The sequence below is a fragment of the Hemiscyllium ocellatum genome, chromosome 2, assembly GCF_020745735.1.
Source record: "Hemiscyllium ocellatum isolate sHemOce1 chromosome 2, sHemOce1.pat.X.cur, whole genome shotgun sequence".
In the NCBI taxonomy this organism is placed as follows: Eukaryota; Metazoa; Chordata; class Chondrichthyes; order Orectolobiformes; family Hemiscylliidae; genus Hemiscyllium; species Hemiscyllium ocellatum.
In genome coordinates this window covers 79,097,318-79,110,670 of record NC_083402.1, presented here as the reverse complement: position 1 = coordinate 79,110,670, position 13,353 = coordinate 79,097,318, and the positions used below count along the sequence as shown (strand labels likewise).

At 38.7% G+C, this 13,353-nt stretch overlaps 1 protein-coding gene across 2 annotated transcripts in view; it reads right to left on the bottom strand.

The window, feature by feature from the left end:
- mfsd3 (major facilitator superfamily domain containing 3) overlaps nt 1-13,353 on the bottom strand; it is a 145,737-nt gene that overhangs the window by 26,031 nt on the left and 106,353 nt on the right. The window contains exon 7 of one of the 2 annotated variants that reach the window (XM_060845006.1): nt 8,937-9,001. The exons of the other annotated variant lie outside the window; for it this stretch is intronic. Coding sequence (XP_060700989.1) covers nt 8,960-9,001 — 42 coding nt within the window. The 3' untranslated portion in view covers nt 8,937-8,959. Of the gene's footprint in view, nt 1-8,936; nt 9,002-13,353 lie in introns of those variants that run through there. 2 annotated transcript variants of the gene reach the window in all.

Here is a 13,353-nt window from a genome sequence, read left to right as displayed (position 1 = left end):
GAGCAAAAAGAAACGTCTAGAAGTGACAAAAGGATACTTAATGCCAACAAGACGTTATCTGCTTCTGGATCAGAAAAAAAGTGTCCTGCCACAAAGGCCCTTTAGTTTCTATATCAGTAGTATGATACCATGAACTGAAAGATAAGGCTAAATTTCTTTAGGCATTTTACCCTCCACACCTTAATCTTAATAGCTGGCTCAGAATTTTTAAAAAAATATCTTTTATGCTATTTCACAATATGGTAAAGGATTATGATTTCCACACACACATAGCCTATCTCAATGAAATCTTAGCTGAAGTGACATTTCACTATTTAATAAGGTTAACTGAGTATCCTATCACATACTTCAAATAAATTTGTAAAATACAGTAAGAATTTCCTCACCAAGGTCATATGCTCTGAAGAAGCATTAACAATTCTCAATGACAAGAAGCATTTCTTTTGATGTGTTGGATAGTTATGAATATTTCAATTTTAATTTATTAATTTACCAAAAATCGAGGGCAAAAAACAAAGATTTATAGCTAATAAACTCATTGAAAAGCAAACCTTTTCTGGTTCAATGGCTCATTATTAGTTTCAATGACAGGATTTCACCTTGCAGTTTAGACAAAAGAGAATTCTCTATTCACCATAATGAATGCCAAGCGATTTTAGAAAAATATATTTTATAAATTAATGTCTCATGTGCTAATAGTCAGGCTTTAAAATGCCACAGCAAAGTGGACTAAGGAACTAATATTGCCATTCTCTACCACTACAATTGATTTAATTAAGTATCTGTTCAATAATTCAATGTCTTTTGATGTTAATCTTACAGTACGATGTACAGTGACAAATGAGTAAGAATAATATAATTATTTGCAGCTCCTCAGATACTGAAGAAATCCATACCAATATGCAGCAAAATCTTAGACAACATCCAGGATTGGGTTGATGAGTGGCAAATAAAATTTGTGCCATGCAGGTGCCTGGCAATCTCCACAAAAAGAGAATCTAACCCATCTTCCCTTGATGGTCATTGGTATTAACATCACTGAATTCCCCCATTATCATTAATTACTTTGATCAGAAACTGAAACACCCCAACCTTGTAAATATTGTGGCAAGAGCGGGTCAGAGGCTACAAGTTCTGTGGCAATTCTGTTAGCTCCTGTTTCTTCAAAGCCTGTCCACCGCCTGCAAGGTACACGTCAGGAGTATGATGAAACTTACCTGGATGAGTGCAGCTCCATCAACATTCAAGGAGTTTGACACCATCCAGGGCAAAATGGTCTGTTCAACTGACACACAATGTGAGAAGCATTTACCATCTACAAGATGCATTGCATTAACTCACCAAGGCTCCTTCATCCAAACCTTCCAAACTCATGGCTTCCACCACTTAGAAGGTCAAAGACAACAGATATAATGTGAACAACACAAATATCCTCCAAGTTCCCATCTGAGCAAAACATCATCCTGACTTGGGGCTATGTCACTGGGTCAAAATCCTGAAGTTCCCTTCCTGACTGTATTATGAGTGTCCCTACATTCCAATGACCGCAATGGTTCAAGGAGGCAGCTTCTCCTGGACTAATAGGGATAGGCGATACATGCTGGCCTAGCCAGTGATGTCCAAATTTCGTGAATGAACTAAAACATATATCAATTTGAAAATGTTAAGGTTTAGGATACATTGAATTCTCCAATGTGCAAAAGGTACTAAAAATATTTGTAATATTTCCATGTTGACACATTGACAAAGTGTCAAAGCCATTGTTTACAGTATATAAATTTAGGTAGCTATAAAATGTTCACACATGCACCAGCAATTCTTTTTGAAAAATCAACTGCTTTTTTATTGCTTATGCTTGGAGTCATCTAAGTAAAAATGTATGAGGGATAATTTACTTCAGACATCCATGTCCAATCACACCAATGTTAATTTGCAATGGCTTCTCTGGCATCTGCGTCATTATCTATGGTGTCCTCAAGAATCCATTCCTGCTACAACACCACAACACCCCCTCCCCTTTCCCACACCCTCCCCCACGTCCCCCTCCTCCCCCAGCCACCACTTTTTTTTTGTATACAACATTATCCAAACACATTGTGTTAATTTTCAGATGTGCACTGATGGAACTCACCTTGACCTCATCCCATCTCTTGATTCCCTCACTCTTGCTCAAGTATCAGAACTTTTCATAAGAACACAAATTTCCTCCTAATAAATACTGGCAAGACTGAAGGCACCTCTTTTAATTCCCACTCCAAACTTCTGACTCCATTGCTCTCCCTGGGAATAGTTTGGGATTAAGCTGGCCAGTTTATTTTCAACTGCAATGGCACCTTGATCAGATGGACCAATGGACCAAGGAGTGGCAGATGGAGTTTCATTTAGATAAACGCGAGGTGTTGCATTTTAGAAAGGCAAACCAGGATAGGACTTATACACTTAATGGTAGGGTCCAGGGGGGTGTTGCCAAACAAAAGGACCTAGGGGTGCAGATGCATAGTTCTTTGAGAGTGGAGCCGTAGGTAGGCAGGGTGATGAAGAAGGCATTTGGCACACTTGCCTTCATTGGTCAGTGCATTGAGTAAAGGAGTTGAGATGTTATGTTGCAGCTGTACAGGACATTAATTAGGCCACTTTTAGATTACTGAAGATAAGTAAGGTCTCTTTGTTATAGGAAAAATGTTGTTAAAATTGAAAGGGCTCATAAAAGATTTACAACGATGTTGCAGGGTTTGGAGGGTTTGAGCCACAGGGAGAGGCTGAATAGGCTGAGGCTTTTCTCCCTGGAGCTGAGGGGTGATATTGTAGAGGTTTATAAAATCATGAGGGGCACGGATAGGGTGAATAGCCAAGGTCTTTCTCCTAGAGGTGGGAGTCCAAAACTATGGGATGTAGGTTTAAGGTGAGAGGGGAAAGATTTAAAAGAGACCTGAGGGGCAACGTTTTCACGCAGAAATCATTTTTAGACTATAGATGGGGAATGTATGTATTGGGGAATTGAACATATGTCCATTTTGAACGTCTTATGACAATATTGGAAGGAGATTAAGTGTATAAACAAAACAAAGAACTGTGGACACTGGAAACCTGAAACTTAGCTGAGTACATTTAAAACCACATGATAAGACGGTCAAAATAGGTAAAACAAGAGTAATCTTCAGAGTGGAATCTAATCTGTGAGTTCACATTACTTAAAACATAATGATATCACCTGAATCTGTCAACTATATTACTTCCAGGTATTAATACAACTACCAAGCAACACCTGACAATTTTACTGGAACATGGGAAATTATGGTTCAAAGTCCAAATCACAAATGTTGTTGTGTCATAGCTGGCATGGAGCTATATTAAGTTCACAATAACAACCATTCATTTCAATGTTATGTAAATATTATCTGCACATAGTCTGCTATCTCACAGTTGCTGGTGAACATGATGTCTACCAACGCTTTGTTAGTTATCAAGAAACATTACACTTTTTGCAACCTCATCATAATTGTTTTTAACTCCTTAACTGCGCTGTAAATTAAAGGCTCATGATTTTTCGTCACAAAACCTACAGGAAATATCAGTCCAGACAGTACCTGCTTTATTTTAAATTATAAGTAGTTAAGTATGCAATCTCGTTAAGTGTGCAACCCCAGAAGCCTATATAACATATAATTCCTTAAAATAAGATGGGAAGGAAACAGCAACACCTTCCCACAGGATTGTGATTGCACTGGTCAAAGTGACAAACGATACCCTATACAACCAAGACAATGGATCTGTTTCTCCCCTCAACTTCTTTATTTTACTTTGCCACTTTTGATAACACTGACCATTCTATCCTTTTAGTTCCTGTGGTCTCTGTAGCACTAGGTTCTCCTGGTTTTACACATGCCTATTACAATGCATACACAGAAGTACCTCCAAACTATTTGTCCCTTGTTTTCAGTCACTTCCAAAGTACTTCCATAATGCTATACGTGCCCGTCTCTCTTTATTTACATGCTACTTTTTTGTAATATCTGATGAAGATAGAATGCTCAATGTTATCACTGGTTCAGCTCCCACAGGTAGGCTCATGACATCCAGCATTGCCTTTTCTGACTCTCTGACATTTAGACCTGGGTGAACTAAAATGTTCCCCTGATGAATGTTGTTAAAGCTAAAGTCAGTCGCTTTCATTCTTGATAGCGTCACTAGCCTAGATTCCATCAATCTCCACAGCTGCACATTCAAGCCGAGTCAACCATTGCAGAGCTTTGGGATACTGTTGAATCAAAACTAAACTTTTACCAATGGCTCACTCCATTACAAAGATAGAGTCTCTCCAAGATATGTTTTCAACTTTTAAACTCTCTATTACCAGCTCAACGTAAGTCTCTATCTTCATCACCCTTAGGTTCAGTCCAGCTAGACTCCCATAAATTACAACTTATTGCATGTGTCAGAGTTGGTTTCCTCCCATTAACTCAACTTGAAGATATACTTCAATTTTGGTCCAAACTCTACAGATATCTTTAGGCTCCAAATGATGTTCATAGCCCATGGAAATCTGCATCAAGCAATATGCTTCCAGGTGACTATAAATAAAAATGTACTTCACAGTGATCATCTATAGTTAGATTAGCTTTGAGTTTGTGCAATATATTTTTGCTGAATCTGCAAGTTGTACACTGCAATATTTTCAAATAATGAGCAGGAGATGAATTATTTCTTGGATGCAAAATGAAAATTCAATATGTCACTTAAGTTATCATTTGTTACACTGAAGCAAGTGCAGTTTCCATTAGCCGACAGGTCATGAAGTACAACAGGCTATTTTCCCACAGAGTTTATTTTGATCTGATGCATATTGCAAAGCTTCCCAATCACCTGAAATAACTCCAAGTTCAGTTATTATGTGAAGTATCCAAGTACATCAATGCCATAATAGTATAGAATGAATTTTTAGCATGATGCATTGATGCTGGTTTGGGATTTACAGCATCACACTTGTGTGCAGCTCAGCTTTCACTCTTTGACCTTGCATGATTGCCAAACACTGTTATGTTCCCAATTATATTCACTGAAAACAGATCTATTTTCCAATACACATGTGTAATGGTCACAGAATAGAATCATAGAAGTTTCACAGCACAGAAGGAGGGCAGCTTAACTCATTTGTTCCTATTCCAGCTCTTTCCATTAAAAAAAAAGACAGTTCCACTTCCAGTCTTTTTCCGCAGTACTAATTGTTTTTGTTTCTATTCCTTGTATAATTCTCTTCTAAAAGCCACAATGAATCTTCCTATACCATGATGATTTGCATTCCAGATTGTAGAAAAAAGGATTTCTTTATGTCACCTTTCCTAGAAATTTATATCTGTGTCTTCTGGTTTTCTAATGTTCTTAGAATGGGAACGATTTAGCTCCATCTACTCTACTTCATTTGTTGTGTCCTATATCAAAAGTGCTTTCATGCACAACTGAATGGTTTGTTTTCCCACCACCAAGTCAACCATGTTGCTTTAAACTTTTATCCGCCATCACTAAATCACTGCATTTCCAATTTACCTGCAAATACAATCAGGGGCATTGCAAAAAGCACCAAAGGTGAGGGACAGTGCGGAGGGAGGGAATTATATCAAAATGGAATTTGATGGGAGCCCCAATTACTCAGTCTCAACCTCTCTGATTTTAAATACCTTAATCAATTATCTTGTCAATCTTCTATTTTTTAGGGTAATTAGCCTTAACTTCTCTGATCTATCCATGTGGCAGAAGTCCTGCAATCTTGGAATAATTCTCATTTGTTTTTCTGTCATCCCTGAAACTTTCATATCCTTCTTAATTTTACAAGTTTACATTTTTGCTAAAGTATACATTAAGATAGAAATTGCTGTCAGCTATATAACTGTACCAAATTCCTCAATTTGGGATATTAATAATGGTATTACTCCAATAAAATGTGTTGTCTTTATTCAAACAGCAGGGAAAAGAATGCCAAATGTAATTTCTACCAATTAGATTTATACAGAAGTGTTACAATCTGTAAGGTGTCAAGCAGAAGGTATGTATAGCAAATATTCAGAGCATGCTAATGTACTTTACTTGATCAAGATTGAGCGAGTGGAGGATTCAGAGTGGGAGCTGGAGCAGAACGGCTGAGTTAAATCCATATTGCTTTCATAGCAGGTCACACTCACTAAAAAGAAAAAGGGCACGAGTGTCAAGTGGAATTTACATCTGTGAGATGCAAATAAACTCTGGTGCAGAAGCCCCATGACTAACTGCTCCTTTCTCAAGCAACAACCAATATTATTTGATATGTGCAATCGCATATTTCATTTTATCTAAGAATTCAAATCTGTTGGGATCTCATTAATAAATATGTTACATGATGCAAAAGCTCACAATAGCAGGAAAATAAGCTGGTACCAGACCCAGCAGGTATTGTGTGAGAACAATACACAACATTCATTGTAAAACAATTTGAGAAATGGAAAATTCTCAATTTCATAAGGTAGGGCTTTCTGTAGAACAATACCACCTGCATTTCATCTTGTTTCTTATTTCAGAGGAGACAGGGAAATGAAAGTCAAAGTGTTTATATTGCACAGACACATAATCAAGACTCATAACCATTTTAAAATTAATTGTGGTCAGCTTTATAAAAATAAATCATTTCCTTAATGACATGCCAATTCAAGCAGTTTGACCAATTTAACAATAGGCTTCTACAAGCTTTATTGTTCAAGAGAGCAGAAAAGTCAAAACATGTTCATTCTGTAACTTATGGTCTATTACCTCTACAGGCAGCTAAATTTGAACAGTCATTTGAAAGGAGCATGATTTAAAAATAATATATTTTTGTAAGACCATAACAGCAGACATCAAACAAAGTCTATTTCCCTCATTCAGTTTATCAAATGTTTTAATGCTCAACCTATACCCTGACTCTTACTGTTACATATCATCAAAATCTTTGCTGGAAATTGTTACAACTTGCATTTAAACAGCACCTTCAAAATAATAAAATATTCTAAGGCTATTTACAGGACTATTTTAAAATAAAATCTGACATCGAGTCACACTAGAAAATATTATAACAGTAGATCAAACAGGTAGCTCTTAAGGACTATCTTCCAGGAAGAGACAGGGAGTTGGAGAAATTTAAGGAGGCAGCTTCTGAACTTAGGGCTAGGTAACTGAAAGCATGTCAACAAAGTAGGACTGATTAAAACAGGGAAGATGGAACAGGCCAGATTTCCACAGATCCTGCAGAGTTGTAGGGCTGAAGGAGGTTAAAGAGACAGAAAGAAACTATTCTAAGGAGTCATAGAGTCATACAGCACAGAAACAGACCCTTTGGTCCATGCCGACCATAATCCCAAGCTAAACTGGTCCCTGCGTTTGGCAAATCCCTCCAAACAGCTCTTATTCATGCACTTATCTAAATGTCTTTTCAACTTCATAACTGTACCCACAACCACTACTTCCTCTGGAAGTTCATTCCACTCTCAAACCACTCTTTGTGTAAAAAAAAGTTGTTCCTCGTGTCTTTTTTAAATCTTACTCCTCTCACCTTAACAATATGCCCCCTAGTCTTGACAACCCCCACCCTAGGAAAACGACACTTATCATTCTCCTTATTTCTACCCCTCATTTTACAAATCTCAATATGGTCACCTCTCAACCTCCTACACTCCAATGAGAAAAGTCCCTGCCTATCCAGCCTCCCCTTATATTTCTCATTATAAGTCATTTGAAAGCAAGGAAGGGAACGTTAAATCAGGGTTGTATAGTCATCCTACAAAATAAAGGTTCCACAAATATTTCAAGGAAGAAAAACATTTTAACAGAGAGTATGTGGGTGATTTTTATAACTGTTCTGAAGAATTTGCATTTGTTCACCATATTACACCAGGCCAGCTGAGGAGAACATCTAAAAAAAAGTTCAATTTATCAATAACTTTGTTTGCATGGACATAGATGCATATCATTAGGAATTCAGCATAACTTTGTAACTTTTTGGACTATCAGAAACATCAGCCTCTCGGGCGAGAACTAATGTACAAGTATGTTATGTCGCATGGTGCAGTCAGCATGTCAGTATATCTTTAAGAGACATGTTTATGATTTCATCACTGTATTGCAGCATGTGACCCAAGGGTATAAAGATTTCACACTCCATCTTACTCCACGATCACCTGAAGCATGCCATTCTATGGCAGGTTGCTGTTCTGCTATAAGCTACTAGCTTAACACTGGACTAGACAATGAAGACTGTGAAGAATACCATGTTTTTACATAATAGTTAGCTATAATCAATGTTTTAATATCACAGTGTCAATGCTCAATTTCTTATGGTACAAGGGATAACATAGCATTGATGTTTCATCCTGCTGGAAGCAAACTTACACCACAGGTGGCAGTGACAATGTTTTGCTCCAAACTACTAGTTTCATAAGTTGTTTCCACTGTTACAAACACCACTAAAGATAGCAGAAGGATGTGCAAAATGGGAAAACTCATACTTGAAGGTTATAACTTGGAAGGTTCCCCAAAACTCTGACTATAATGGATTCCTTTATCGGTGTGATGAAATAATTGTAGCATGTTCCAGTCAGGATGGTGTGTGACCACCAGGAAAATTTGCAGGTGCAGATTTCTTGTTGCATGAGAAACGTGGAGCACATTATTCCCAAAAAGCAGGCTATTAGCGTGGACAATATCAGCTAGAAATGCTTACTGAGCCACGATCCACAGGAAAAACAATGAGGCTTTTTCATTTTTGGGAATAATTTGGGAATATTTGTGTTGAAGTAATGGAAGGAAGATTCTCTACAGCCCACAAAGCAATAAGGGCACCATTTGATGTACTTGTCCAAATCTACACCCATATAAAGTGGTTGGCCCTATATGTTACTGTCTTGCCATGATAACAAATATCCACAATTTCTCTGCTCTCTTGTAAGTACATCTCTGCCTAGATAAATGCACAATCCAGGAACAGCCTGGCTGATGTTACCTGAAATGACACAAAGCCATAAAAATTGAGCACATTCATAGATAGTGAGCAAACAGTGTTGCCAAAGATCCTCGCGCAGTAAGCAGTAGCTTCCCTGTTGCCTAATGGTGAAGGACACTCTTTTCTTACCAATCTTAGCACCAAAACATTCATTACATTTTGAACTTGAAGACTCCAGCATTTCAGAAGAACTTGGGTTTGGATTTGATTTTTTTTTGCCCACAGCTGCGACACTGCCTAAATATGCACCAATTAACTTATTTCCCTGGATGCACGCATATTAGTTCATCAGCTAAAATGAGGAATAATTTTTGTTTCGCTTCTAGCCATTTCTGCTCAGACACTTTTCAAAATTAGAGTCAAGCTTTATTTTATAAACTAAGAAATGAAGGAGGACTTGAGATCGCGGGTTGAGGTGGAGAGAGTGAACAATGTTAATTACATTTTGGAGCCAAGAGCTACTCTGTTTTTGACAGCAAAAAAAAATCAACGTTACTTATGATGACTGTGAGGACTTTCCTGCTTCAGTAGCCAGAGTGCAGTGGGGTGTATTCCTTAGTCGGGCCTTGCTCTCAACCTGAGACCAAGTCTTTGTGAGGGTACATAATTATTGTCCAAAATGGTTTGAAGAAAGAATTAAAAAGTCAAAATCTTTGTAGTGGAGTGAATCAAATAAAGAAGATGATCATCAGGCATCAACTGGAATTTGCATATTCTCCCCGTGTCTGCATGGGTTTTCTCTGGGTGCTCTGGTTTCCTCCCTCAGTCCAGGTTAGGTGGATTGGCCATGGGCAATGCAAGGTTACAGGGATAGGATAGGGGTCTGGGTCTGGGTTGAATGCTCTTTGAAAGATTGTTGTGGACTCAATGGGCTGAATGGCCTGCTTCCACACTGTAGGGATTCTCTCATTCTCTGACTAGATAAACACAATGTGTAGAACTGGATTCTTTGATAGAGAATTTAAGAGATGTTCAAACAATATGTTAATCAGTACATGTAAATAAAGCCTATGCCCTTGCAGTGATAGTCAATAAATGGAAGATGTGGAAAATAGTTCTCTTAGCACAAAAGGCAATGTTGGAGACTCTAATGAAGGAAGTACCTCATGTCTACCTAACACAAGAAGACAGGGTATGACATGTTGCTACACAGGAAACACCAACATAAAACATGGTTAAGTCTGCAATTGCTGAAATATTTGGAACCCATCAAACAATAACAGGGAGGGGACTTCAGCAAAGATGTGATCTTCGCCATCCACACCAAAGAATGCAAGGAGCCTGCAAAGAGCCCTTGCAAAGAAATTACAATTGAAATCCTTTGAAATATCACAGACAACACACAATACCCTGCCTCCTAACCAATCTCTCACCCTCTCATCTCCCAACCCTCATGCTTGACAAGTATTCAACCATTAATAGACAGTCTATTTAGTAGAGGTGGAAACTTGTACTTGTAACACATAATTAGGATACAATTATATAAATACCCCAATAGATTAACCCTACCAGGCCCAATAAGCTTTCACGTAAAATAAATCTCAAAAATGATATGCTGTCCCTGACTTGTGATTTCTGATTATACGTTTTATAGGAAGGGTAATGTATGTAACTTATCAAATTCTTCATTTTCTTCTACATAGAAGTTTTCCTGTGATCTGAAAGAGGATAAATTAACTTTTCCCTGAAAGGTTTCACATGAGGCTAGGGGAGGATCACAAAAAGCTCAGGGCAAGCTTAAAGCACATTCGCCATTTGCCTACCCTCCCATCCTGCCCAATAAGTCATTGCCATCAGATGTTTAATTGCCTTGATGTAATATGTGAGATTGAAATATTTGTTAATACATTTATTTTTGAGTTTGTTTTTTAAATTTGAACTAGTGGCATATGGGTTTCTGTACATCTGGATGGGTTTTATGATTCATTTGTAAGCATTTCCGTAGCCATGATGATCCTTGGGAAGGGAAAGACATCCTGGAGAGTAACAGGTTTTTACTTACATTCAAAGAATTTCATGATTAAACAAGATAAACAGCTGCGTCTTAGCTTTTAGATTAGAAGGTCAGGGATCAACTATTTTATTTCTGTCACACCTTGGGGAAGCACCCATAGCTTGGGAAGGAAATATCTTTTTTTAGCTTCAGTTTGGGTTCTTAGCTGAAGCTGATGTGTACACTAGTTGATCCTGAAAGGCGAATATAGTTTGGAATTGTTAAAAATAGATGACCTCAATGTAAGGAATTTAGTAAAGCTTCTGGATCAGAAGTATTTAATTAAAACCTTGAAGGGTTTATTTGAAGCTCAGAAAGCTTAAACTCAGTTGCTTAAAGGCTCCAGGAAGAGGATATGAGATTCTCAAAGCTGGGAGCTAAAGCCCTATAGACTGATACAGCAGGGAATTTTCTCTGATATGAGTACAGTAAAGTGGTAATTTTGGGATTAAAACTTTACCTCATATTTTCGAAATCATTAAAATTGTGCGAAATGGAAATACTATAGCTTACTCTATTTTATCTCCATTTCCTTTGTACAGTAAACTTCTGTTGTATTATTAAAACAAATTCTATAACATTGTGTGCTTCTGGGGGGTTGGTCTTATAGGAGCTTGAGCAACATGGGCTATGGTGAGCAATGGGACAGAATCACACAAGAAGTCCAGCAAATTTTATCTCAATGTCAGGAACAACTCACTGTCCCTTTTAATTATGCGTCTGGCATCAAGGTGAGATTTTTGCTAGGTAGTGGTAACTGGCCTATTAAGAGGGATTATTCCTCGTTAACAAGTTTATTAATCGTACAGCTCACCTCATTAATACACAGCTTCCTATCCTACCACCCACTATGAGAAAACAGATGCTAAGAATTCTCAGCATTGGTGTCAGAGTAGGTACCCGGAGACTTCATTTTGCTGCTATCTGTGAACAGCCTCCATGTTGCTCACCAATTAACATCTCAGGCTAGAGGCCACACACGCCTTTCATCCACAGACATTGGCATTCGGTAATGGCCAATTCCTCAGGATTCTTCTGGCACCATTCTAATCCACTTGCACGATGCTTAAGAAATACATGCCTGCATTGCAAAGCACTCCAGCAACTGAAAGGATTCTGTAAGGAAACTTTGTGCACAGAGACAAGAACCCAGCTCATGGATTGGACCAGGTAACTTCTCAGAGATGCTCGCTTGCTGCCTTAGCATTCGCTCACTTCGTGCCTAGCTGCATGATCTCAACATTGCTGCTTCACACTGCTTTGTGCTGCCTATCAGTGGTCATGCAGGCAGCTTGCCTTGCTGGTCAGCAATCCACAGTCAAGAGGGGTCTTCGTTTATATGACAGTGCATTATGTCAGTCTCACACCTGTACCATGTGTCAGTGCCTTATGTGGCAAACACATTGCATGTGCAGCAAAAAAGCAGCTGTGTCTAAATCTTTGGGAGCTGAAGCCCATGAGGTATTTGTCAGCGTGGTAAGTCAAGGACAGCCTCCACTACCAGTCCAGGAGATTGGCCACGATCAGGCGTCCAGGACGGATGATCTCAGACACAGAATACATGTCTCTGCAGTCTGGGTCATGGGTCATGGTCAGTTGTGTTGCTCCATAACATCCACTAGGGGTGCCATTGGTCAGGGGTCTGGCCATATCTCATCTGGAGCTGTTCAGTTAGGGGATATGCTATCAGGTCCATCCAGAGAAACTGTGGAACAGGGTGGTGGAGAGGACAAGTGAGCTCTCACAAAGAGACCCGAGTACCTACAGTGGAGGCAATGAACATTCAAGATGGTGGATGTAGTGCTGAGCGAGTGGGCTGGTGGGCTAGATGATGTCAGGCTCCTTGGGTGTTGTTTAGAAGAATGAGGGGGGGTTCTCATAAAACCTGTAAAACTCTATCAGGGCCAGACAGGGTAAATACAATAAGGATGTTCCCAATGACTGGAAAGTCCAGAACTAGAAGCCACAATCTAAACAAACAGGGTGGACCATTTAGGAATGAGTTAAGGAGAACTTTCTTCACCCAGACAGCAGCGAATCTGTGGAATTCACTGCCAAATAAAGTGGTTGAGGCCAAAACATAGTATGTTTTCATGGAGTTAGATATAGTTCTTAGGACTAAAGGGATCAAAGTGTACAGGGAGAAAGGAGGAACAAGGTTCTGAGACAAATGATCTGCCATGATCTTATTGAATGGTGGAGCAGCCACAAAGGACTAAATAGCCACCTCTTGCTCCTATTTTCTATGTTTCTATGTTGTTGAATTGAAAATTGTCCAGAGCTTAAAAATGTGTTGCTGGAAAAGTGCAGCAGGTCAGGCAGCATCAAAGGAACAGGAGATTTGAAGTTTTGGGCATAA